The 27960-nt window shown below is 38.1% G+C and overlaps 1 protein-coding gene across 1 annotated transcript; it reads right to left on the minus strand.

Moving 5' to 3' along the window:
• Nucleotides 1-100: 100 nt before the first annotated feature.
• Nucleotides 101-27928, minus strand: LOC131792572 (doublecortin domain-containing protein 1). The gene is made up of 40 exons (XM_059109987.2): nt 26818-27928; nt 25891-26130; nt 25504-25553; nt 25284-25414; nt 24993-25155; nt 24360-24559; nt 23726-23819; nt 23353-23522; nt 22985-23071; nt 21976-22155; nt 21220-21499; nt 20170-20384; nt 19490-19639; nt 18490-18608; nt 17812-18189; nt 17536-17659; nt 16475-16559; nt 14788-14873; nt 13270-13325; nt 12602-12692; nt 11902-12148; nt 11270-11405; nt 10970-11167; nt 10255-10390; nt 8884-8957; nt 8568-8794; nt 7879-7949; nt 7486-7618; nt 6726-6778; nt 6310-6516; nt 5434-5616; nt 4670-5006; nt 3963-4064; nt 3352-3470; nt 2911-3012; nt 2473-2547; nt 1951-2025; nt 1596-1671; nt 1364-1464; nt 101-941 (listed from the first exon to the last, which is right to left on the minus strand). The coding sequence occupies exons 1-40, from the start codon at nt 26958-26960 to the stop codon at nt 822-824; spliced, it is 5814 nt and encodes a 1937-aa protein (XP_058965970.2). The 5' UTR covers nt 26961-27928; the 3' UTR covers nt 101-821.
• Between the last annotated feature and the right edge of the window lie 32 nt (nt 27929-27960).

Here is a 27960-nt window from a genome sequence, read left to right on the forward strand (position 1 = left end):
GATAAAAATGACTTCTTTCATTTGTCCATCCAAGAGGGATTTACTGAGATGTTGCTTAGTCTATCCAATATGTTCCACACGATTTCACAGCTGGTTCTCTAAAAAGTCATTTATTGAATCTCCAGAACTAAAACGCCCTTCTGACTGAATACATGCTTGTCACATTTGCACAAGGTCTCATTAAGGGGATAGGTCGGTTGTGTCACGTGGCATATTATTGACTAATCATAAGTCAAGGACCACATACGATGGACAAGACATCAACTACAGATTTCTTACCCACTGTATTACTTGCCCGCCGACGCAATTCAAAAGTCTCTACAAAGACTAATAATCTGGAACAAGACACGATGTTTTGCATCAGCAGAAAGAAAGCAGCACTCACATGGAAATAACTTAATCACGCTATTCAGATCAACCCGTACAATATTTAATTCCCAACCAACAAAAAACAAACCAGGGCACCGTAAAGCTGGGATGAGCATAGGATCGAGGCAGCTACCGACTCTGCTTGTGTGTATGTCTATGACCTAAAACCATTCTCTGCTAAACAAACAGTTTCTTGTTACGAGGTAACACGACCAATCACGCAATTTTACACGATTCCAAGCATGACATCAATGTAAAAAAATTAAAATTCATCTGCAGGAAAGGATAACGCGAATTTTTTTGTTAATCTTCCTATTTACAACAGTACCATTTTTACATAATAAATATCTTCTTGAAATATACAATTTTTTAAAATTAATCTCACACTTCATTCAAACAGTATTCATGGTACAAAACGGTTTGTATGTTGCTTGACAACCGTCAATCAATCATCAATGGCGGCTGGACATTCGATGAACAGACATCTGTCTTGTGGGTGACGGTGGAACACGCGACGGAGGCGGCGGAGAGACTGGGGCAGGCAGGGCAAGGATTGTGTTGTCAAATGTTACCTAAAATAGACAACGACACAATAAAGTTAAAGTGTATTACAAGCTGACGATTGCTCTTACTGACAAGAAAGCAGTTGCTCAAAGAGATGTGAAGTAAGTATACTGCCTGGCTCACCGAAAAGTTCATTGTAGCTAATTGGTCGAGCATCTGACTATGAAATCAGAAGGTCTGGGTCTAGACTTTTGCTCGTCCCCACATTTGTGACAAACATCGTTCTTTAGTAGCAAAGTAATATTAAACGGTAGGAGAACATATCCAGGGGTGTAGAAAGGTGTAACAGTTCTCCCCATACATATCCAATAAATTTTACGCACAATTAGTGCCTCAGCAAGAGTAGTTTATGGATTATTTCACTCGCCCACCAACGCTGCACAACATATTCTTTAACAACTAATAACCCCTTTCATTTCTGAAGACTTACGCTGTTCCTTGTCACCGGTCCCTCGCCAGGTATCACCGTACCACCGGACTGTCTGTTCAAACGAGACCAAGTGGCTTTCAGTTCTTGACGATGCTGACGATCTGAGAAGATAAAAGAGCCGGGTAATTAAGCGGTTTTAAGACCAGTGAAAGAAAACTTCTGTTGGTAATGAAGGGATGAATTTAGTGGTAGGTTTGAAAACACTGTTACGACTGAAACATGCGAGTCTCACCTCTGGCGCGAAGAAATCCTTCACCACAGCTCACACAAACATACTGATCTCTTTCTATTTCGTCGAAATTCGTTATCTGAAATCACAGAAAAAATTTACCGGTAACCAGATGTGTTACAAAGCTAAGCTTCGTGGGAAGGGCCCAGTTGTCTTCACGAAACTCGCGGCGAGGATGCGCGAGAAAGAGAGAGAGAGAGAAGAGAAGCCAGTATATGAAGGCGTAAAAGTTTTTTTTAAACTGCATGTGGTTAAGTGATATGAAGAGGATCATCTTTTCCTCAGAGCAAGCAAGTAGTCGCTTATGGTAAGTGTAAAAACAAAGAATACTCAAGAAAACCAATGCTGATTTTCTCACCTCGTCGCCATCCTGTGTAAAAAGTCTTCTAGCAGCGCTACTCAAATTCAGGCGAGCGGTACTTGCATCTAACAACTGAGCAATTATCACAAATAATTGCAAGAGTTAAAAAGGGATTAACATACCGGTGTTTTAATAAAGCTATACTAGAGCTCCTTCAACTTAAAGACTTAAAACTCTACCTACATTATCTTAAACTTGCTTCGCCCTTATTTTGTTTCCGGCAGAATGTCTTTCTAATGGGGACACTGTCTATACCTCAAGTTTCTGCTTATCAACACTTTTTACTGGTGTTCCCAAAATTTCGCCAATCAAATCAAAGATAGCCTCACAGGTGGAGAAGTCATGGTAGTCACATGATAACATATAAACCTATCAAAATTAAGATTAAAGTGAATAAAGTCATAATGGTAGTGGGGCGGCATATCATTCGAGGTCGGTTCGTTGAATTCCTAAACAAGCATAAGAAAAGAGAAAAAGTCAAGTCTTTGCAGTAAAAATTTTAAAAGGAAAAAGACAAACCTCTTGCATGGTGGCCCCAAAAGCAACCACACTTCGTTGCTTTCCTTCACCATTTGGGAACACGTTAACTCTCACCTGCACAAAATAAAAATTCAAACATCGCATAAATTCAAAACTAAACTAAATTATATTTTGAAAACAAAAACGATATAGACAGAGAAAAAAGAAACAAAAACACAAATGATAAATTAGGAGAGTAAGTGACTTATTCGGAAGGGTCAAAGAACAGAAAAACCAAAACGGACAATGCAAGAAATAAACGTAATTCAAACATTTCCGATGCAGGTTGAATGATTTAATCGCTTTTCGTTTCCTTCAAAGCGGCGCCTGACCAGACTAGCGATTAACAAGAATCCCTCAATTCTTAACAAAGAACACTAACTTAGGCACACAAATCAATATAAGTAGGTCAATCTCCCGTGACAGTATGTACAGTACCGTTTTTGGTTTAGAGTAAAGCCTCCGTGTGGATTCCTTTGCACTTTTGCTCAACACAACTTCACTTTGACTTTGTCGCGATTTCACTCCGTGTAAATGATTCTTAGGATAAAAAAAATTGAAAATTGGTGATAGGACTGAGTGGAGCTCAATTCAGTCTGTAGTTTTACGTGTGATAAACAAAATCGGTCGACCGCGGAGCGGGAGTCCGATTTCTTATTACAAGTATTAATACAGGTAGAATACGTTTTCATACAAAAAAAAACAACAGTTAACTCGGTGAAATACACTACAACAGCCTGCGTGCATGACGCGTACAGTCTAACTACACAGGCATAACGCACGTATTGCCCTGCAAGCACAACGAATGGAAATAGATTGGGGTGCAACTCCAGGGTGTAATAAGATGGAAATGAAGGGATGAGTAGGTAGGCATCAAACCTTGAGCTCATTGATGGCCTCTTCCTTTTTTTCCTCGGCCCTGGTGGGTTCGTGCCATGCAACTGTCAGTCCATTTCCCCTAGGAGAGGATGGAGGACTCATTCCATTGATTCGTCGTCCTGAAGACAACAAATAAACAGGAAAATCTCAATCGCCATGGCGTACAAGTATTTCGTATTCTAGTCAAAGTCAACCGCCAAATCTTTCAGGGACTTAAGTCTGTTAATCCGATTAACTGCTTAGAGACCCTTTGTTGATACAATCACAACGACAAAATCTGCTGGACTTCTCAAACGTTGCAAAGCACCACAGCTTTGAAGGCATACAAAAATAAACCATTGCGAGGGAAAAGCTTTGAGTAATTCTGTAAGTAAACTTACTGCGGTGAGAAAATATGCCACAGAAACAGGACCACAAAACAACAAAAAAGGACCAAAAAAACCTATGATAAAGAACTCATTCAACAAAATCTGCGGAATCAGGCGAAACGTAACGCCTTACAGTAGTTAAAGACAAAAAAACCGCCTTTCTTAACCAATAGCAGTGTTCTATTTTGCAACATATGTGATCCACCATATTTTCAAACAGGCCATAAATTTCAGTCCACTTACCCTGCATGTGTCGCAATACGTGTTTCTCCTGGTCAAGGTACGCTTGTACCCAGGTTCTCTCCTCTCTATGTTTCATCGAAAGTAGATACTGCTTATCAGCCTCTGAAAGAAGTCAAAATAATTGAATTTACTCAAAGTGTGCATTGATTGGAACCTTTAGGGAGTACTACTGCCTAAAGGTTCCACGAGTTAGGCACGTTAGGACTCGAAAGATAAGTGACTCATCTTTCGAGTCCGAACGCGCCTGACTCGTTCCAAGCGAACAAACTATCTCAATAATAGTTTTAGTTACATTGGTGCAGCCCTCTGGATCAGTCTAACTTGTAACCGTAGAGAGACAGAATCGCCAAGTCAATTTAATCGCTTACTACATCTCAAATTTATAAATTAGACACACGGCGTTCATGAAAAACAAGCTTTTAGTTGGTGAATAGTTGGCTAACATATAAACTGTAGTAAGCAATTTGTAATTTTCAGCATAGATATAAATGTGTTCGTTGTTTGTCGTAGCCTAATGAATTTTTTAGCGTGTATAAAGAAAAAGATAAAAATATTAACGCTTATCTCGGTCAGCAAAGACGGGTGAAATGGCGAGCGAACAACGCTTGGCGGTTGCGATGGGAAACAAGAGCGGTATGCGATACTTCTGCCATCCTCGCGCACGCGCTTTTATACTTGTGTCCATTGAGTGAGAACATGGCACAAACCTTCCAAAGGCATAAACGGTTCACCACAGGATACCCAGACATCAATAGGCCACCGAGCGTCCCATCTGGGAAAGTCTTGTTGATCTTTACCGTTTATGATCGGCACGGGACCAGTGCGGCCTTCACTGACTCGGAATGTCACATTCCCTGAGGACTGGTCATCTTCGTGTTCATCGTCCGAGATGTTCAACTTGTCAAAAGCTTCTGTCTCTAGCAGTTCTTTCTCTCTTTCTTCGGCAGCAGTTAATCTTGACCCCTTGGTTTTGGAAAATGGGCGGTTTTCTGCTTCCACAACGTCTACTGCATGACCATTATGAAGCAATCGTTCTTCAGGGATCTGCAAATTACAAACGACCACCAAAAAACAATCGATATCCTGCTAAAAATTCTTCAAGAATTGATTATTCATTTGACTCCTAGGAGTGAGTAGCATCTGATTTCTCCTCACAAAGTAACCTCTAAATCGGATTTATGACCCGCGTGCTTCACACTTTGGCCATAAATCCGAGCAGAGAAAACTCGGTCTGTAACTTACTGAACGGACCTCAAACCCGATTAGTAAGAGGTATTTAAAAGGGATAATATGTCGCCATTTCCATTCTTTAAAAGAAGATTGGAATTGATCTGTGAGAAACCCTTTACTGTATTTACCAGTTGCACAAACATAGATGACTTTGACTTACTACACTCTTACTTGACGATCCAATTTCTGTTTGCATATCGCATCAATTTTAGCTGTCCAGTATTTAGAGAACAGAACCAACCTTGTTAGCTTTGCTGTCGAAGCTGGCAATCTGTTGTTGTGTTTCTGTTTCGTTGTCCTGCTCATTCCTCATAGCATATGGTCTAATAAGCTGCTGTACATCAGTGATCAGCTCCCCACAACACGTGTACAGGCGGCGGGCAGCTGACGCCAATCCAAGTCTAACTGTGCACTGATCAAGTAGCTACATCAACAAAGGCAGGAAAAATTAGGTTCGTGCTATTTCTAGAAAAAACGGGTTTTTTACTCGCGCGAAAACCGGTAGACAGGTGGTCGAAAATAGCCCGCGTCGTGCTGTTGGTCGCGCTCGAAGATAAACACCTCACGCAGATAACAAACCTGGAACTGTGCGTTGAGGGAGGCAGTTGGGGAAAGGAGAAAATGTTCACTACAAGAAGACTGCCATAGGATTTCAGTAATTAGGGATGCACTCTTACTTGAAATGCAGAATTTAACTTGACTTCTTACACTTAACCCTTTCACTCTTAAGATCTTATTAGTAATTCTCCTTACTGTCTGCCGTAAAAATTCATATGATGTTAGCTCTGAGAATTTGGTATTAGATCAAGTAATAATCCCCTCATTTATATTCTTTGAATTCTCATCACTTGTCTGCTTGACATTGTATTGACATTGTAGGGAGAAATTCTGTCTTGACCACCATAGGAGTTAAGGGGTTGAGCCGCAAATTTGTAGGTTGCGCATGTACAATATGTTTTCTCAAAATTAAAGAGATAATTTGACTGAGAGAAGTAAAATATAAACACAAAGAAATGGAAAATACCAACTTGAGCTAAATCCCCTTGAGCAACGAGGGCAAAATGTTTTTGAGAAGGTAATTTAAGTGGTTGAAACGATGGCACCCTTAAAAACGTACCGCGTGAATACTAGAGCCAATAATAATCTCCCCATGCCCCCTGCTTCCTTCGCCGTTCTTGAAGGCCCTTATTCTGACAGCAGGGACACTCTGAGCCATGTGCAGCTCACGAGTAATGGTCCGCACACTGCCTTCATTTCTGAGTCTCCCAAGTTGATGCTCCCACAAGTCCAATGTGGCTTCTGCTTCAAGAGTTGATAGGTCAACCTGTTAACGACAAAAAACATAAGGTAACGGAACGAACATCGCTGAAGGCGAACACAAGGTGGGCCATATCTCGTTACAGAAACACGATCCTCTGGCGTCCAATAAAGTTAAAAAAGGTAGAGGAAATTTGACACACATTTGTTATCGCTCAATACAAAGAACCGATGTCCACTAAATTTTATTTAAAGCACAATGTTTTTCTGTTTTACCTTGCTGTTCAAGCACTTGAAAGAACTGCTCAGCCTCAACCCTTTCTCTTGTGCTGGAAGAAAGGAGAAAAACATTTTTAGAAAAATCCTTTACTTTTGGCTGGTAACCGAAAAGAGAAAAGGAAGCAGTAGAGAACGATAAGAACAGTTCTATCGCCACGTCGGTCGTTGATTGCAGTACCTGCGACTTCTGTAACAATGCCTGGTTTTCATATGTAGGGAAAATCCAAGACGGCCGGCAATTTCACTTTTTCCCAACAATGCCAGATTTTCCGTAAAATGAAAACTCGAAATCACAGATACCCGACTGTCCAGGATGGTCGGCGACAAATCGGAAAAATCGGGAACGTTTCTATTTTCCCGACGCGTCTCAGACTTCTGATATGATCTGCGATCATTCATTGTCGAGGAGGTTGACGATAGTTCAGCCCGCTGTCATGTCCTTCAGATGCTTAGTTCCAGTACCCCCGTGTCATAAATAAAATTCAATATCGGAAGAATCTGCGAGGACAGACGTCTTACGATCTCCCGATATAGTGGTAAAATCTGGAACGGTCGGAAAACAGTGAAATTGCCGATCGTCTAGGATTTTCTCCACATATGAAAATCAGGCTTAAATGACTTTAGAGAAATATGGTACTCAAGGAGAAACGAACGGAACAGAAACTGCTTGCGGCGAGTCCCCTGCGTTAACCACATCTTTCGCAATTCAAGGATAGGAAACATCATCAAAAACAATATATGTTGTTTTAAAACAAACCTGTTCCTAACGCACAAGCAAAGCCTATGTGATACTGATGAAGTCTCTGTAGCTTATATCTCCCTCTCGACACCTTCCCGCAAGCTTCACACAGGTAAGTTTCCTTAGATGTACCAAACATGTACACATAGCCCTGGGACATAAATTATGGTTCAATAACATTGCAGAGTCTGAATCCATACACTTTAAAGGCAACCTGAAGATATTTTTGTGTACCTATATACCAGGAAATTCTTATGGGTCAGTGATAGTACACTAGATGTTTTAGTAAGCCTGCAACCGGAATTGCTGAGTAACGTCAAACGAATTTATGATTTAACAACGTTTTGAGTTTCCAAAAATGATTGTGAGATTGAAGAGAGAGAGAAGAGTCTTCTCCTTGGATGTACTTACAGGCTGAGGAACTTGTTGAGGTCCCAGCACAGCGAATGTACACACGTTAGCCTTGTTAGCAGCAGAAATTTCTGAAACATAACATGAATAAAAAATATTACTTGTCTGCACCAACCGTTATCGCGTTGTCGAATCAAACTTTAAACTAGGGCAGTAATCATTTAAGTGTTCAAAGAGTCCAAAACTACCCCAGTTTGTCATATCATACTCCCTAACAACACAGCAGTAAGACAAGCGAAAGTTGTAGAGGCTGGCGTACTTTCAGGCTGACAAACCAAGTTTCCACACAAGCGAGTACGTCGCAGTGTTTGGAAACCGTATCTTTTTGGTAGGGCCCGAAATAAAATGGTAAATCAGCGTAAAATCCGCTTTGTGTACGAAAGTTTCCAGGTTTTCCTTTCCTCGACCTCTTGTTTCCGTTGACAGATTTTGACATGAAAAGAACAGTACTTTTTTCTCATATTTGGCGTGAAAACGGTTGTTTCTCATGTTTTCCTTTACAATTTTTCACGGGAAATTGGCGCGCGGCGGACTAGAATTGATTCCTTGGCGACTAACCTCGCCAAAATTAAAACTATCAACGAGTTGGTATCGTCCATCACGTTTCCTGCGCGACTCAAGCGTCGTGATACAGTTGGCTTCATTGAGATACAGCTGTTGTCCGTTTGATCAAATTAAATTAACTGTACCTCTGTTCGTAGTATCTGCAGAAAAAGCCTCTATAAATCCAGTTATAGGATCATATCTCCACAACTGACTAGCATTCCCATTGGCGCAGCCCTTACGATGTGCTACAATCACTGCTGCTCCTTCAAAACCTTGCTCTGGAGAGTAGTCTAGGGTGAAAGGATCGTTCGCTAGAGGAGGGGTGGTAACTGTTAACACAAGCTGCTGGTTGGAGCGCTGGTATATGGAACTGAAACAAACCACAAAAATGACTGAGCACATAATTTGATGTATCAAAAAAAAAACCAATTTCAAAATTAATAAAGTACTTAAGCTTACCCATCTTCAGCAACAACCCATCTCTGAGTAAAATCCTCCAACTTCTTTTTACAAAGAACAACTTCAGATTTTCCCTTCAAGATAACAAAAGGTACACAAATCAGTTACCTATTCAGAAACACTGCTAATGTATAGCTCTGCCTTTATCAGGCTGATATAGGAGAAATCATCGCTTCACAAGCCAAGCTACATGTATGTACTATATCGTATCGACATACAAGCGCTCTGTCACAAAAGCTGCAACCTGATTGGATACCGCTGCTCGCTATCTATTCTGAGCTAAACAGTGAGTACATTAAATAGCAAATGGCGTGAGCTGTTTAAACACGAACCTGTTTAGTTAAGTTTTGACACACTGGTAGATTTATACAAGAGCAGTTTTCAATGAGTGTCGAAAAACCAAAACCAAAACCAGAACCAGAACCAGAACCAGAACCAGAACCAGAACCAGAACCAGAACCAGAACCAGAACCAGAACCAGAACCAGAACCAGAACCAGAACCAGAACCAGAACCAGAACCAGAACCAGAACCAGAACCAAAACCAAAGTCATCCCAGCCACCAATCAGAACAAAGGTTTATATTCTCAGTAGCCAATAAGAAGTCAAAGTGAAAACAAGCAAACTGCTTGAAACGCGTCTGATTGGTTGAGAAAGTGGCGCGATTTTTCTGGACCAATCATAGAGCAAAGTTTAGTAAAACCGAAGCAATCCCGGATAGACACTTCAAATTTGCTCTGAAATGATTCGATCATCCGCTCTAAATTTCTACACATGATGGTTGATAAGGGCTTGACCTTATGCGAATGTTCTCATTGTGACTTAATAGTCTGTGGAAGCGATCTTTGCAGCCATAAACACAGCTTACATAGTAGTGAAAATAGGCCTCATTTTCACTACTACTGAAGAAGTGTTCATAACTGCGAGGATTGCTTCCATATTCGATTCTTAAACCGCGGTTCACATATGTGATTTTCATATATTTACAGTCATTTATTAATAGTCTGCGTTGTGACAAGACATGTTTCAACCCTTGAACTCCTAGAAGTGATATTCATGTAAATTCTCCCCATAATATCCATATCCAACAAACAGGTGATAAGAATACTCAAAATCAGGTAGAAATGTAATCTTGATCTACCACCAAATTCTCGTAACTAATTTACAAGGAAACATATTACAGCCAGAGAGGAGAATTAGTAATCTGGTCTTGAGAGTTAAAGGGTTAATCAACTGAGTATGTAATATAAAGCACAATTTCCTGAATAGGTGTTCTAGATGAGTACCTGTCTTGGACATATTGTTACTCTGTGGCGCATTAAAGAGAAGAAAGGATATTTTAACAACTTCCTCTGAAAGCTCTGAAAAGTACCTCATTAGAAGAATCAGTGAGTCCTAACACTAACGAGGTTCCCTTAAGGCTGATGAAGCCATCATTGTTTAAGGACCACCTCTGTCGCTGGCAGGGGTCTGCTGGCTTGGAATCGAGAGTCTTGAGAACCTGGCGTCTGAAATGTAAAAGAAGATTGATTGAAGGGGCTTGATCATGTCTATACCCGACAAATCTGTTTGAATGACTTACATGTAAACTGCAAATATAAAAAAGGCAGGAACACGTGCTAAACATGGACAACGTCTAGATTTATTAACCATCCTTCACAAATCGTGACACAATTTGAAATATCTGCGCTGACCCTTGTCAAGCTCTTTCGAATGAAATTACGTGTTTTTGGTTCTACGACACATTTGTTAAAAGCATAGGCCAATCCCTTCACGATGCACTGGGTCTGTGCCAGAAAAGTCTGATTTGCGTGACTCTTTTGTTTTTCCACGCTTGTGATTCAGTTAATGTTACTACGTTCTTATCAAGTTTCGCGTGGTTACTCACATGCCTCGGTTAAAAGTTTTAAGACAAAAGAAAAAAAAGTCTAATTTAAATTTAACTGTCAGCTTAAATGAACAATTAAACATCAACAGTCAAAACCGAAAGAAAGATCAAAAACGTGTGACGAGAATGATTTTTTTTTCCTACTAAATTATAATTTTATTTAACAGATACGAAAATACTGAGGAGAATGATAGAATACCTAAATTTTCTTTGTAGTTGTCGATCAGAGAACATCACTTCATCGACGAAGTCGTCATCATCCTTATCATCAACTGATGGGTCGTCTTTTAGGGTCTTTTCATTTTCCCAAGACCACCGTAAGGAATTAAGGCGCTGTTCAGCTCTGATGTGAGACCTTTCGTGAGCATTTAAAGCATGGCTGTAAATATCGTCACGACTAGAGGAGAAATGGCAGTGAAACGCAAATGCATTAGATATATTAGACACCTTTTGCTTCAAGACCAAACCTTGAACCTAAGTTTTTTTCAGTCTAGAATACCTTTCCTCTTCCATGGGTAATTCTTCGTCATTTTTGCCAGAAGCCAGTTTTTCTCGTTCATCAGAGCTCAGGGCACATTTCACGACACACACACGAGAACCAGTGGTAACAGCTCCGTCAACTTGAAGGACCAAGTCTGTCAAAAGCCAACAACCAGCAAATAACAGCAACATTTATATCAGATCTATTTATAGAGCTACTCGCGTGCATTCTGTACTATAATTGCACCATTTTCGGCGTAATATGTTGACAAAACAATGCAGTTGTTGTGATAACCACATTTATCTAATCAGGCTTACTAAATATTATTGAATAATACCTCTCTAACCTCAGACATTAACTCCTCAGGGTATGTGGGGTGGACATACACAAGCGAAGAGGGGGAGGGAAGGGTGGAGGCGGACGGCTGAAATTAGAAAAGATTTTCCCACCAAGCTACCAGGATGAGTGTCACCCACTTATTTTTTACTTAACGCAACCAGTGATATTCTCTGTGCTTAAATGGATTAGAACTCTTAAAATTACAACGACACTCCACTTTTAAAAATGTTAACAACGGACCAGGCGTATTTTTGGCACCCGAATTTAACAATACGCCTGCGTTTCAGGCTGAGTAAGAAAAGCAAGTATACCTGAAGGTTCCCTTAGGGCACAGTACTGTCTAATGCGAGAGATATCAGCAGCTAGGTTTGCAAGCACTGCTCTCCTCTGTTGCTCAGAGTAAGACAGCTGTGGATCACTCCAGGGTTCACCACACGTGACGTACACAAGTTGATTTCTCTTCAGCTCTGATAAACGAGCAACTTCTTTGCCGTCTACAGTGTAAAGTCTTCGAGCAGCAAACGGCAAACCAACTGCTTCAGTACATCTATCGAGAAACTGTTGAGTGGTTGTGGCTAAGAATTAGTATATGTGTTTTAGCTTGAGCGCAAAGTCCTTTATTGTTGTTTGTCATAAAATAACCAGCGTCTCAAAATGTAAGGGTTGTGAAGTGTGAAATAAAATTATTTGGCTAGCGTCACCCAAGAAATTGAAAACAATTTAAGGTGGCTTTGACCACCCACACGTCTTTTCCTTCAACTTTGGAAAAAATTTATATTAGTATGGTCCGACTGGCCATACTAGCAAAACACAATTGTCACCAAGATAATGGGAAATCAAGAAAGACACTATTGAAAATACACCACACTTTATCTTGTCTAAGATAAAAATCTTAGATCTTTATCCAATGCTTGTATCAGCTTGTTTGGTCTGACGACTGGGTTTGAGATTTTCATCAAGACTGGAACAACATTAAAGTTCTTTCTGATTAAAGAAATCTATAAGACATACAAGATCCAGTTCAAGTTGCTTGTGATCACGTGGATGACAGGAACCAGCTGAGTCTTCACCAGCATGTTCATGTTTGCTCAAAGTCGCTCGCCTGAAACACAGACACACATAGTGAAGGGATTTCTTGAAATAGCAATAGCTGTTTAACCTCTACACCCTAACGTATGCATATTCTCCAAACTGTTCCCTATACATTTCTTAAGGTGCTGACATGGAGAGTTTGTTCGACCATCAGGAGCTTCCTTAGCTTGTATTCATTCCTTCATTCTCCTGGCCTTCAAGTGTGATTCGGGGGCGATAGCGTAAGGAGAAATTAGATGCTAGTCACTCTTATGGGTCCCAGGTTTAATTTGCTGCAAACTCTAAAGGAGAGGTCAACAAGAGCAAAGTACAAATGAGGCATTTCTCTTTTTATATCCAACTGGGCAAAAACAACAAGTAACACATGGACATACTCTCAACATTTGTTATGACTCCAGGGTCATCAATTATATGTTACAGTTAAAGTTTCCTTTTAGTGTTGGGATTTTTAAACGGTATGTTCACTTACAAAGTTCATTCGTCTATTTAAGCACTGGAAAGCCCCATTGGGGAGTGGTCAAGTAATTTCATTATCATTACATTACAATTATTATTAATGGAGCAATATTTAGCTTAAACAAATTCACCTTTTGTGTTTTTTCAAAGGACTTTTTGGACTTGTGCCATTGACATCATGTAGCATCTGAAAAAAAAGGCCAACAGTAAATCTAACTAACACTAGTACTGCTAAGACTGATATGGGGGGTCAGAGGCAACAGGTAGATCAAAAATTGGAGGAAAACAGTATTTCCAAGCTAACAGAATTAAGGGGCTAGGGGCCAGAGGCAAGAGGTAGATCAAAAATTGGAGGAAAACAGTATTTCCAAGGTAACAGAATTAAGGGGCTAGGGGTCAGAGGCAACAGGTAGATCAAAAATTGGAGGAAAACAGTATTTCCAAGGTAACAGAATTAAGGGGCTAGGGGTCAGAGGCAACAGGTAGATCAAAAATTGGAGGAAAACAGTATTTCCAAGCTAACAGAATTAAGGGGCTAGGGGTCAGAGGCAACAGGTAGATAAAAAATTGGAGGAAACAGTATTTCCAAGGTAATAGAATTAAGGAGCTAGGGGCCAGAGGCAACAGGTAGATCAAAAATTGGAGGAAAACAGTATTTCCAAGGTAATAGAATTAAGAAGCTAGGGGCCAGAGGCAACAGGTAGATCAAAAATTGGAGGAAAACAGTATTTCCAAGGTAATAGAATTAAGGAGCTAGGGGCCAGAGGCAACAGGTAGATCAAAAATTGGAGGAAAACAGTATTTCAAATGTAATAGAATTAAGGGGCTAGGGGCCAGAGGCAACAGGTAGATAAAAAATTGGAGGAAAACAGTATTTCAAATGTAATAGAATTAAGGGGCTAGGGGCCAGAGGCAACAGGTAGATCAAAAATTGGAGGAAAACAGTATTTCCAAGGTAATAGAATTAAGGAGCTAGGGGCCAGAGGCAACAAGTAGATCAAAAATTGGAGGAAAACAGTATTTCAAATGTAATAGAATTAAGGGGCTAGGGGCCAGAGGCAACAGGTAGATCAAAAATTGGAGGAAAACAGTATTTCCAAGGTAATAGAATTAAGGAGCTAGGGGCCAGAGGCAACAGGTAGATCAAAAATTGGAGGAAAACAGTATTTCCAAGGTAACAGAATTAAGGAGCTAGGGGCCAGAGGCAACAGGTAGATCAAAAATTGGAGGAAAACAGTATTTCAAAGGTAACAGAATTAAGGGGCTAGGGGCCAGAGGCAACAGGTAGATCAAAAATTGGAGGAAAACAGTATTTCAAAGGTAACAGAATTAAGGAGAATTCAGATGAAGCAAAACTAGTTGAGTAAACTGAGGAATGGTCTCTCTTTACTCTGTTTCAAGTCAGGTGTTGTAGCACTTTGCCCACCTATTTAAACCCTAAAATCAGTATGCATATTCTCCATACTCCTCTCTATACATTTCCTAAGGTGCTGAGAAGGAGAATTTGTTTAACAATCAAGAGCTCCTTTAGTTAGTCATCATTTCTGTTATTCTCATGACCTTCATGTTTGATTCAGGGGTGATAATGCAAGGAGAAATTAGCTGCTGGTCACTCTTACAGGTTAATTATGAGTGATTAAGAAACTCACATTTGTCAAGTCAGGACCAACAACTGTAACAGCTCTGCTGTGATCTGATTCCCCATTTTTCAACACTCGTAATCTGGCTGGGGTCCCTGAAATAATAATAATAATAATAATAATAATAATAATAATAATAATACTACTAATAATAATAATATTAATAATTACAACAAATTAAAGGATCCACACAAAAGAAAATTAGAGGAATAGACTGAAACATAAAGAGAAGAGTCATCACAATCAAACCCTGCAAAATAAATACCCTGTTAAGAACACTGCTAGTTAATGAGTAAAAGTCCAATACTACAAACTATAAAATCAATTTCTATGGGCTTCTATTTCCTGCAACACAATTTTATTAACATTTGACAATAACTTCTAACAGAAAATCTGTCAAGCATTTGTTATAAATATGGGATGAGTCCTGAAAATTAAAAATTTTTAATGACTTGGTATTAAAGCAATTTATCAAAGACTTAGTTAAATACAAACATTTACATTGTATATCTCAACTGAGGCAGTTTTAAGTAATCTTCTAGACAGATACTGGAAAGAATTGTTAAGTACTTACGCATATCTGACAAGAATTTGCCTTATTTAACTGATGGAGCCAAACAATATACTGTTTTAAAACAACAGTTGGCAAAACATTCCCATAGGAACACCATAACGCATATTAAATCTTGTGTTTCTTTTTTTCTCATGTAGTAACCTCGGAAAACAATTTTTTTAAAAAACTAACATTCAATTTAGTTAAGAAAATTTCTTAATTTCACTTTGACAGGCTTGTAACATACAGATCAACATATATGCAAAAATCACCAAGCGATTAATAATTTACATCAGGCTTTAAATGTCAATATGTCATCAAAGGCACCTGCTAAACAGATGCTTGCAAATTGACTGAACATAATATATTTGGCTCTGTTATTAATATCTGTGCAGGTTAGTAACTCATTCATTTTTATTTAGAGTAACACAAACATTAATTCTTCTACCAAATTCTAAGGACAAATTTTGGCAAAACGTAGGATTAACTAAAGCTAAGGCAAAAATTCAAATTTTATTTAACCCTTTCCTGATCACAAGAAAATTAACACAAATTTGCTGAGGTTTGCTGGTAAATGAAGAAAATTGTATACAAATTTTTATCCAAAAGGGATTTTTAGAGTAAAATCAAAATTTGTTTCATCAATATAAATATACTAACAAGTTCTTAAATAAAAAAAAAAAAGGTAAAGAAGATCAGGAGAATTTAAAATCCATTTGTTAAATTCATTTTTAAAACTTTAACTCCCAGAAATAATTGACATATAACTTTTCCCATAATATTCATACATTATCCAGCAAAAAGCTAACAAGAATACTCAGATTTATCAGGTAGACGTTGTCATCTTGATTTAAGACCAAATTCTTTTAACTAATCCACAAGTAAATGTGTAGCAGCTAGAGGGGAAAATTAAGAATCAGATCTTGGGGGTTTAAGGGTTTAATATAATTATACAAACAAACTGCAGAGAGAAAGACATTTATTTCAAGATCCAAGTTACGCACATATATAAGCACTGATAATGAGTGATCATGTTAATTAATCCCAATACAAGTTTCCCTCAAGGACATTCTGTAACTATATGAATGACTTTTCATGGTTAACATGTTTGAAAAACATTAAGATGCTGATGTCTTACTGTACCTGCTGTAATAACCGTCTTTTGTGAGGCCTTTTTGACTGGTGGAGCAAAAGGTAACAGGAAACCTTCCATAGGCCAAGTGAAATCCTGTGGTAAAGCAACATTAACAAAAAGCAAATTAAGTCAAATTGTTGATCTCAAGTGAAACCTCTCTTTTATTTCCCATGAGTGACTAAGACAGAATTTCTCCTCACAATTTCAATACAACATCATGCAGACAAGTGGTGAGAATGAATAAAAATATCAATATTAAGGAAATTACTAGTTGATTCAATACCAAATTCTCTGAACTAGCATCACAAGAATTGTATGGCAGACAGTAAGAAGAATTACAAATGAGTTCTTGGGAGTGAAAGGGCTAAGACAAGAGACCCCAACTTTGATTTAAGTAAAGAAAATTATCCTATAAATGCAGTTTAACAGAGTTAACACCAAAGAGCATCAGCGTTCTTTAGTAGTCAGTGGTTTTTTGGCACATGCACGTGCGTTGGAATTCCATGTGCTCTTCATTTGAGGCCATCTTGCATGTGCTTTGAGCATAAACTTGCACCATTGTGAGGAGTGGTCTTGGCAGTTTTCCCCACCCCTTCCCTCCCTCTTTCCAGTATTTATTCACTGTGATGGGCGCTGTTTCCCTTTCCTGTGAGGGAGCTCATGGCTGGGTTGCCAGGATTTGCCAGCCATGGGAGAAGTCTCCATCTAAGAGCTGGCTGCCAAAAGTGGAAGCTCCTGGATGTTTCAGGCACCCAACTTCCACTAAGAAAAGCAGTTTTTAACCTTTGTTTATGTTACTCTTTCTAAAGGGACACCTTAATTCTGAGAATCCTTTTCAAAGTCCCATGTTCCCTGAATGAAAGTACCATTGCATCATTCAAACAATAAATTTCTTAAAAAACAAAACGATATCATGGTTCAATTACTAAACAGTGAAAAACTCTGCTATTAGCATTTTTTAATATGTATATCCTTTTTAACATACATTAGATGAAAGTCTGATCAATAGGGTGGTTGTATTGTGAAAATCTAACATGAAAACAAAGGGATAACATTATTGTTTACATACAGTGTTCCAGGTTCCATCCTCATTAACTGGCCAGGACAGTGCTCTCTTATTCCACTCAGGATTAGAAACAGTTGAATATTTCCACTGACCAATATTGGACAAATCTTCTTGTTTAATAGCCCATCTAAATCACGCGAAATGATAAAGAAAAAATAAAACAATAACTCAGCACCAAAAATACATCATTTAAAGTATTATGAATATCAGGCATTATTTAAGCCACATCTGATTTGACTCTATCTTATAGTGAAATTACAGTCCTTTTTCTTATCTTACCTTTGAGTACCATCGCCATGCTTTTTAGGCAAAAGCACAACTGAGTATTTTTGACCTAGAAACTCATCTTTAAGTTGTCCAAGCCCTGCCTCAGTCTTCTCCTCTGTCCCATCAGATGGAGATGGACTGAGCTCCATGTTAGCACCCTCTGTGATGGAAATCTGCTCCCCAAATCTAGCTTCATCCATGAAATTTAAATTTCTTAAGCCAGATGATGATTCTTGCTCTAGAAGGCTGGTATTTGAAGGCTTTTCATCTGAACTAATTTCTTTAACTTCATGATCTCCAATGTATGTCAACACATGACTTGGTTTTGAGAGAGAGTAGATCTGTCCTGAAGGGCTGAATCCCCATTGCTGACTAGCATCACTTGGATTCCTGGCGTTTTTGTTTACAAAAAAGGAGTAAATTTGAAGACAAAGAAAAACTATAGGATAAGCTTGCTTGGTAAAACAACAAATTGACCTGCTGAAAAAAATCAAGTAAAGCTACAATCATTGCAGGTGTGCTGGAGTTTAACCAATTGCAGAAAATAAGCCAGAAATAAAATTAAGGTTTCTATAGGATTCGAATCTCAGAAACTAGTTGGGCAGTACTACCATTTAGCTTTGAGCTACACATTGTGAGTGAGACAAGTTTCAAGTAAAGCAATGAATAAATGTTTTCACTCATACTCACCTTTTTGAAACTACCACAGGGTCACCTTCTACAACCTTATCTCCATATGTCACAGTAATGGCATGTTCTGACCTGGACAACACTAGCTGTGGCATGGCCTTACTGTGAATCAAACCACTCTGAAAAACAATTGTAGACCACAAGTGAAAATATAAAAACCAAGATATATCTAGCACGTCACACAACAAGCAAAAACTAACATTGATTCATCATAAAAATATAATAAAGAAAATCAAGAAAAAAAGGGAATTTAGCAGTGGACACTCCATATATGAGGAGGCTCTTCTTGTCTACTGTTTCCAGAGAATGTTGGTTTTTGTGGAGGGAAGAAAACTGGAGGACTATACCCAGTGACCAGAGACAGGCCAGAAAAAGCTGTACAGCCCAATGAAACTAAAATTCAACAAGGAAGAAGACAATGAATGGGCAGTGGTCATGTGATAAACTGCACAGTGACTAAGTCAAGATGGTCCTTGAGGGAAAATAGGGGGCCTTAGACAATCAGGATGGCAACACTGAGGAAGACATTAATAAAAAATTGGATTATTTTTTAGTTAGAATTTTGAAAATGGCTAGACCCATTTACCATCTCTCATGGTGCCACACCTCAACTTCAGCATAACATGTGGGCTGCATTGAGTTCCAAAAGAACAAAAATTCTTTCAAGATCATGCAAATGTTGGTGATTTCACATTGTTGTTTTGGAGAGAATGACTAAGAGATGTACAAAGTTTTAGAACACACTTGCTGAGCTATTGTTCTGCCACATCCTCATTGGTTTGCTTATGGTCCCGAATATTTAGCACTTGGACATGATGTACAGACCAACGGCAACATTAATTAAGTTACTTTAAATCACCAGTTAGCCCCATCTAACTCAGTCAATAGGTACATAGCATTAATAAATTATCTCAAGAGTGTGTTTCAGAAGAAAAGAATAAGACCTATTCTACACACATGATAAATACCACAGATACTTTTGATAAATATAGGACTATACCTGTGTTACAACCCATCCTTGTGGATCAGGAAGCCATGACACTCTATCTCCTTTCTTCTTCTTTTCTGTCACAGAAAGTTCTGGATAAAGCACCAGGTTCTCGTTCTTTTTATACTGCAGGAAACAGCCATTCTCATCCACACGCATCATCTGATGGACAGTTATATATATAAAAAATAAAACATAAAAATCATTTTATAACTTAACAGCACAGTTTTATTACTGGATTGAGAATCCAAAATTAGAATCAAAATAAAGTTGTCCTGATTCTAATTTCCCCTTACACTATCAGCCTAAATCAAATGCAAAGGTCTTCAGAATAAAGCAAATGATCACAAATTCAAGAAGCTCCTAATCGTCAAAGTGTTCCTTAGGACATGTGATTTACACCATTCAGGGGTATCTAAGAAGAACTATCCAATTAGGAAAGTTGGCAATTTACTTGTTTCAAAAAATTTGCTAAATACACAATAGCCTCTATTCAGCACAAAAATATGCACTGATATTTGTCTGCTGACATTATCAGTTCCGAGATGCAATCAGGAAAACTGTGAGCTTTGAGGATTTTCAGATATTCTCAAGTTTTTAGGTAGGCATATTCAGTCACATGATGCATTTAGACCAATAACACACAAGAAAAAATATTTGATGGATTATGATGACTGGTATTTTGCACCCACCTGCAGATTTTGAGCTTGTGAGAGTTCACTACCAGGATTAAGCAGATTGACAAGATGACGTTTGCTACCTGAAGGAAAACCATTCACTGCTTTCCACAGTGAAGCTTTCTCCTTGCCTTTGCCTTCATCATCAAAACTCTCTCTTTGAACCATCTCCTTCTCTCCCCACAGTGATAAGCATGTAGCTTTGTCTAAGCACAGTTGAAGAACAAAGACTGCAAAACAATCATGAACATGCAAAGAAATTATATATCAGATACAAAAAGCAATTCCTCATGTGAAACCCTTGGTTTATATAAATTGGTAAGCTAGTTACAAGAAATTGTTAACCTTTTAACCCTTTTAGTGTCTGACTTCTGATTTCTCCCACTAAATCAAATTCCAAGGTCTTCACAATAAAGCTAATGATCACAAATTCAAGAAGCTCCTAATTGTCAAACAAATTCTACTTTTCAGTACCATAAGAAATGTAAACAAAACAGTGTTGAGGTATGAATGCTTAGTGGGTGGAAATGGTTAAAGAAAAATTATTTGGGGTGTTACGCATTTTGGTTGTTTAATTCAAATTAAGTCAACAAATGCTACTGACTCTCCATCTTATATCAGTAGCACTTTGCTCTGGTAATGGGCTATGGCTTGTAACATAGTGGTTAATTAATAATCAAGAATGTGACACTGACAACAGTGTTAGTATTGAATGTAACACTGACAATAAATGGTTTGAACCTGGGTAACATGAGATAGTGTAGTCTGATCACCCTAGTGAGTGTAGTCCTCGGTAGGACTGTTGTTGATGGTGGTGACTGATGTTTCAACAACCTGAGCGGAAGTCATCATCAGAGTTAAACCAGAGCCAGAGTCTCTTGACTCTGATGATGAGTTCCCCTCAGATTTTCAAAACATCAGTCACCACCACTGACAACAGTCCTTCTCAGGACTACACTCACCTGAATGATCATACTACACTATCAGAGTTAGTATTCTACAACTCCAGTTGTTTTACTTGCAAGACATGAGTTTCTTTGAAAATGAATCTTTCTTAAAATATACCATGAGGTGGCTTAAAGTCCTCTCCATATGACAGCCATATCTGTTGATCATACACCAAGTCATACACATCAGTGATCTCCTCTCCTTCCCTGGTGTACACCCTTTTAGCAATCCTCCTGCCAGCTGGCCCACCGCTGCTGTCTGACACCTTCTGACTGCTGGTACAAGTGTCAAGAAAGCGATGCATTAACTGTGCCTTATCTCCCTGGATTCCTTTCTCTGCCTCATGTAAATTGAAGTAAACTATCACTCCACCATCTGCAGAACCATTTTCATACACCTAATCATGAGAAAAAAAGAATCATCAACAAAAACCAAAAGATGAAATACAAATATAATCATTTCTTTAAGTAAATAGAAAAATAACAAAAATCAGCATGGTTATGGTTTTAAGCCCAAGTGTTCAAAGGGCAGATAATGCTATCCAAAAGATAAATTATGTGTTAAACTAAATAAAAAGTACTGTAAAATCCACCAAATTAATAAAAATCCAGTGGATAGCATTATCCACCCTTTGAACAAATTGGGCTTGTCAGCTATATTGTGCTACAAATGATGTTATGTGACTTCAATTAACAAAAGCAAGGGATTGCTAATGAACTAAATTGCTTGGTATTAATTCTGATATCAACATCAAATGAAATAATTATGATAATGATTATGGAGATAAAAAAGATACTAAATTGGTAACAACAATGAGTAATTATAATAACTAATAGTACATTTGTTATTAAATTTATCCAACCAGTAGTTCACCTTTAGTTTTAGACCCTGTTTTCCCAACAATCTGCTCTCAGGGGCAATTTGTGACAAGTGCTGATATCTGTAGTTTTCCAATCCTGCTGACACCTCTTCATGTGATGCTGCTTCCACCAAACCCAGATGCGATTGTAGTGTTGGTATCACACTTGACAAGTCTGTAATGTGCTGGTCAACCTTTAAGGGAGATATCATATAATGAGACTCAGCATGACTATTAATTAAAGATTAATTTCATAAGAAAACTCATATTGTGTACAAGCTTTGTATCATATAATGCATGGGGGTTGTCAAGGCCTGACACTAACTGCATCAGAATTGTAGCCTTTAATGGTCTGGCCTCATTAGACCAGGCCATTTTAAGGAATTATTTTTTTATGTTATTTCTATGAGGTAAGATCCTTTACTCTTACATTTCCTCTCTCAACCCAGTAGTATAAACTGCTTTCACCCAACTGTCAGGCCAGGGAAACCTGAAAAGATGCTGAGAGTCTGTAATGGTCTGACATCCCACTCTGAGGTAATGGCAGTTTCTTACTGCTTCACGACTAGGAGACCAGGTTAAGTTCCAGCAATGTAGGCCTCTTATGTTAAGTGTTCACTCACCAAATAATGGTTGCCAAGGGTTTATACAAGGCCCCAGGTTAAGGCAAAAATTTATATGTGACACATGAACTGAACAGAAAGGGGAGCGTGATTCATGAATTTTTACACCAGCATGACGCATAATTTGTCTCTACATGACCCATGAGTTTCTTCTATCATTTTGTGAAATGCCTCAAGATTTGAAGTCTCCTCTTTAAATTCACTACATGTGAATGCTGTTTAATGTCCATAAGACACTTGAATTTTCCTGAAATTCGTGCCTGAAACATGATAAGGACACCCCCCTCCCCCCACCCCTGTGCTACATTCCTATATATTACAACCAACTTTTTAAAAGTCACCAAAACAGGGTCTCAACAGTCAGTCAAAAGTCATAACTTTCAAAATCAGTAAGCCTTACCTCTTTGATTTCATTTTCAATCTCTGCTTCACTCATGGCCATTATTTCTTTGGAGACAACTTCTTCATCCTTCAGACTTTTTTCAAGCTGTTGAAGCAATTCCACAATTAGATATTATTAAATAAAAAAAAAAACCCAGAAAATAATGTGATAAATTACTGTTAGAAATTACCTTACTCTTGCAGTCTCCAATGGTAAACAAATACAATTTCTTAGTCACTGTAATAGTATATAAACTAAATATTCATGGTTCACTAGTGTTAAATTGCTCTGTATATGCTTCATCAAAGTTACAGAAAAAAAGCTGCTAAGAAATACTGTTACTTAATACACAAAAAACTGTTTGGTTGTGAAAGTATTTTTCTTACCTCAAGCTTGTAAGCTTTGCTTTGTTTTAATCTGTCCTTAGTACTCAGCAATAGCGTTGTGATAAAATGATAAGCTCCTTTGGGACTGAATCGCTCCCCTCCTCTGGTCACCCAAACTGGTCCTAAAATAACACTGACTGATGGCTGAAGAACTCTGTCCAGTACTGGGACTACAAAAAGGATGATAAGAAAGTTATTGGATCACATGTATCTCTAAAAACAATATGTACAAACTGATAATAACCCTACAAATGCCAGTTTAATATCTCTTTAAAGCATAAAACCTGATCTTAATGGCACTTAGCCTCCAAACATGACAAGATGGCTCTGGGGTAAAATTTTAATCAGAATTGGGATTTCATCAGCAACCAACCTTCTGAGAAGCTCTTGATTTCCTTTCCCTGCCAGTCAAACAATAATCGAGCCCCAGACTCCAGGTTTAACTTCTTTGTACAGTCATCCAAGAACTGAGAATAAAAATATATTAAATGTAGTCTAACAAGGAGTACCAAGTGGATTCCAGTTCAGTCAGTTAGCATGGGTGATTAAGAGTGAACAACAAGCAGGATCCCAATTACTGATAATTGGTCATCAGTATGATCAATAAAGGTAATAAGACTGAGTGGAGTCTAGTTATTGATAGAATTGGACAATACAAAGACTTGTTCCCAATAAATGAAAAACACAACATAAGTCTATTAGAAAAGAGCTACTTTGCAGTTAAATGTTTTTAAAAAAATAACAGTTGACTCTTTTCCAAGAAAAAATACTCTCTATATTGATAGCATGCATCAATGACTTTGACCATCCAATGCACTGGTACAATAGGTTAACAGTGTGTCACATTGTCTGATTACAAGCATGACATATTTTCAGTCCTGTTAGAGCTCAAACAAGGCTGCTCCTAATCAGTTATGTTTGAGGCTTTTGTCAAAGATTTGATCAATCACCATATAACCTTCTGTCACCACACAATGTAATATTTTACTATTACCCAAATTTCGTACCTCATCAAATCTACCGGCAATTATTTCCACTCCTTCAGAGCTCTCGCCATTCCTGAACACCAAAATTCTTCTCTTTTGACTTTCCACAAGTGATTGCATTCTCTTGGAGAGAGATGGCTTTGTGCGGCCTCTGGAGCGATCCTCTGGTAGAACTATTCCACTCAGTGTCCAAGAAGCAGACCTGCGTAGCTCTTCTCTGTCTATTGATAAAATGGAATGAAATGCACAGAAAAACATTTATGACTTAAGATTATAGGAATTGAACTGGTTATGTCTGTGAAACAGTAGTAACAGCATTTAATGGGATATTCAATCTTAACCAGCCATCTTAATAGTTTGCATGCGTATTAATCTAGCTGGATCCTCACAGACCATCGGCCATTTATGAATTATCCAAAGCCTCTGATTTAAAACAATGGAAAAAGCAAAGCCTAAGATAAAATGATGAAAACAATTTTCTAGTTTGCTTGCAAACAAACTCATTTTCATTAGAATTTCTTTTCTTTTCTTTTCATCCAATGTTTCAGGTGTAGGTTCATGACACCCAAAAATTGGTCTAGTATAAATTGTTTTTGCTCCTTTCAAGCTCTAGAAAAATTTTAAATTTCAAAGGAATGAAAAGCTTATCACTACCTAGTATAGAAGCATAAGGATCTCTGAAAGCCTCTCCACAGGAGACATAAACATCCACATCCCGTGAAAGCTGTCTGGGATGAGTAACAGGTGTGCCATCGGACAGAAAGAGCTTCCTTGCTGCAGACACAAGTCCCAATTTGTCTGTGCAGGCATCAAGGAGCTGCAAAGAGGAACACATTTCCAAAAATTGAAAGTCTAATATGTCATCAATTAACAGAGATAAGTATTGCTTAAATAAATACTAAGCTAATAATACTAATACTAAATCCTAAAAGCTAACCATCATACCTGAGCAAGATCTGGAACTGCAATTCTAGCATAGTTATCCCTGTTTCCATTCTGAAATGCTCTGACGCAAATAAGTGGAGGTTTTTTCTTGTACAATGGTTTTGTCTTCCTGCCACTAGCTGAACTAGACACTAAAAGAAAGAGCAAAACAAAAAGAGAGATACTTTGGGAGGATTCTTGATATTAAAAATGTTTGCATATACCGACATGTTTTGCTAACCTGATGATCTTCTGGAAAATGATGAAGTTCCAGAGCTGACTGAGCTCGACCTAAGTACAAAAAGTGAAAAGGGAAAAAAGCATTTGGTATTAACACAGGTATGGTAGAGTTTCATTAAGCATTGATCATGTTCAAGAAATAAAGAAAACTTCAAGGATGTAATGATGAGAAAATTTTCCCAATCACAAAAGAAATTTAATTGTAATTTAACAAAGAAGAAGGCCTGAAAAATTAATAAATTCAACATGTTTCAATTTTCAGACAGATCTTGGTGACTTTACAAAGCTGTTGGTTCAATCAGCTGGTACATAGATCACTTAATTTTCATGCATGTAATAATTATTTGATAAACTTTACTCCACTTGATGAACATTACTTAATTTTCACCTGGTTCTGGTAGCAGGAGCTGACACAGGGCGTGTACGTTGTTTTGGACGTCGCTCTGTCATCGTCCAATCAGTTTTGTCAGCCCAACCAATCACAGTTTGAGGAGTACTTTGGAAGGTTATGGGGTCAGCACTTCCCCTTGATTTTCCCTTACCAGACAATATGGCTGACTTTGGTCTCTTTAACTGAGTACTGCTATGTGAGTGCGCTGATACTGCATACGGGGACAACTTTGATTCCCTTGGAAATGAAATAAAAAAGGTATATCTAGCAATTATTCACTCAGCTTGAAGCAAGTATGATTATTAAGATGCTTTCATATTCTCTTGTAAATTTGTTTTGTTGTTGAAATCATTCTGTGCATAAAGAGAGTTGGGCATACTTTGTTACAATTGTTTTGATTAATTGTATTAAAATAGGCAGACAGTTTCCTTTAGGATTTTACAGGTTTATTTAATTTAATCAACAAAAACTTCATATCTTACCTGTGAAAAGTGTTACACAAAAAAACTTTTTGAATTGAATTGTCTCCTATGACACTTATCACTTATTTGGTAACATTGACAAAATGCAAGGCAGTCATTTGAAATTCAGTGCCACTGCTATAATCATCTCACAGGAGGTGATTATAGCAAGATGTGAAGCCATCCTCAATGGCCATCCTCAACCAATAAGAGTGTGAGAATCTCTTTAATCACCTGAGCAATTATACTAAATCTAATTAGTTTCTGTAATTAAGATCAGGGAGAATGTAAAGTTGAATAATTCATCATTCATCACCAATTCATATCACCTTTAACCACTTTGTGTGGCCATAAACACAATCTCAACTGTAAAGGTAACTAAACGCTATGAATTAGGGATTTTGGGATCCATTTACCTTTTATTAAATATTTTATTTACATAATCATCGATCTCTGAACTAACCTTTCTTTACGAACAGGGGGACTCTTCTGGATTTCGTCCATGTACTGAGCAAGCAGCACGTCTTCATAGCTAATTTCGTCGCTCATTCCTCTTTGGAGATAAACAGAGGCTTTTCCCTTGCGAGGTCGTAAATGCGAGGACATTTTGATTCCAGTAAACTTTGATTCAAACAAACGCAAACTTTTAATGCAACACCAAGTAATTCATCAGCAATGCATTCACGACAACTGAAAAAATCTAACTCGCAAATAAAAGCTGGATAAATAATCAATTTCTCATTAAATCCTTGTCAGTCCCGCCGCAAAATCCGCCTCCATTTTTTCGGCACAGGTTACAAAGACATTTACAATTTTCCAAGATGGCGTCGCGTTGCTAAGAATGATGTCAGAGTATATAAGAAGGCCGCTGGCCAGTATTCAGTATTATTTTGGCGGGAAAATCAGCAAGGATTTTCAAAGATGAGTTTATCAGGAGAGGTATTATTGGCATGGATGTTTAATTTATTTTGATGTTTAATATAATTCCTAAGCTTAGTTATACTTTATAATTATGTAAAGTATGTAGGAGTTTGTACAACAAATTTGTTATTATTTTTTTTGAGAGCCTTTCACTCCAAAGTGATTTTCATATATACACTGATTAGAGGCATCATCACTCTACAACAATCATGTGTGGTGGAATTGCAAACTCTGTAAAACTTTTGGATGCCTAGGAGATGTGAGAAAGTATATGGACTTAGGATGACTGGAATAAAAATTAGTGTGGAGAGAGGCATGTCTTGGTGCTTAATTGGGTGAGGATTTAGGGAACTGGGTAGCAGATGCCTCCAAAGATTTCCAAACTGTATTCCTCTTATTCTGGTTCTCAGTCTACCTTTTGTCATAAACCCTTTAACTCCCATCAGTGATTGAGACAGAATTTCTCCTTATGCTATCAATACAATATCAAGCATGTAAGTGCCGGGAATAAAGAAAAATGTTGATTCAAGAATTATTTGTTCAGTAAATGGTTTGAACCCGGGGGTAACATGTAATAGTGTAGTTTGATCCTTCAGGTGAATGTAGTCCTAAGAAGAACTGTTGTCGGTAGTGGTGACTGACATTTCAACAACCTGAGCAGAAGTCATCTTCAGAGAAGGTGACT

This window comes from Pocillopora verrucosa, chromosome 8 (genome assembly GCF_036669915.1).
Source record: "Pocillopora verrucosa isolate sample1 chromosome 8, ASM3666991v2, whole genome shotgun sequence".
NCBI lineage: Eukaryota > Metazoa > Cnidaria > Anthozoa > Scleractinia > Pocilloporidae > Pocillopora > Pocillopora verrucosa.

What these genes read in the sequence shown, in the direction of transcription:
- LOC131792572 (XM_059109987.2), bottom strand. Translation starts at nt 26,960, where the DNA reads ATGTCCTCGCATTTACGACCTCGCAAGGGAAAAGCCTCTGTTTATCTC. An exon ending in TGCTTGTGCGTTAGGAACAG is followed by an intron (nt 6,779 to 7,485) that starts GTTTGTTTTAAA and finishes CCTTTCTTCCAG; the next exon opens with CACAAGAGAAAGGGTTGAGG. An exon ending in AGGCCATCAATGAGCTCAAG is followed by an intron (nt 3,013 to 3,351) that starts GTTTGATGCCTA and finishes TTTTATCCTAAG; the next exon opens with AATCATTTACACGGAGTGAA.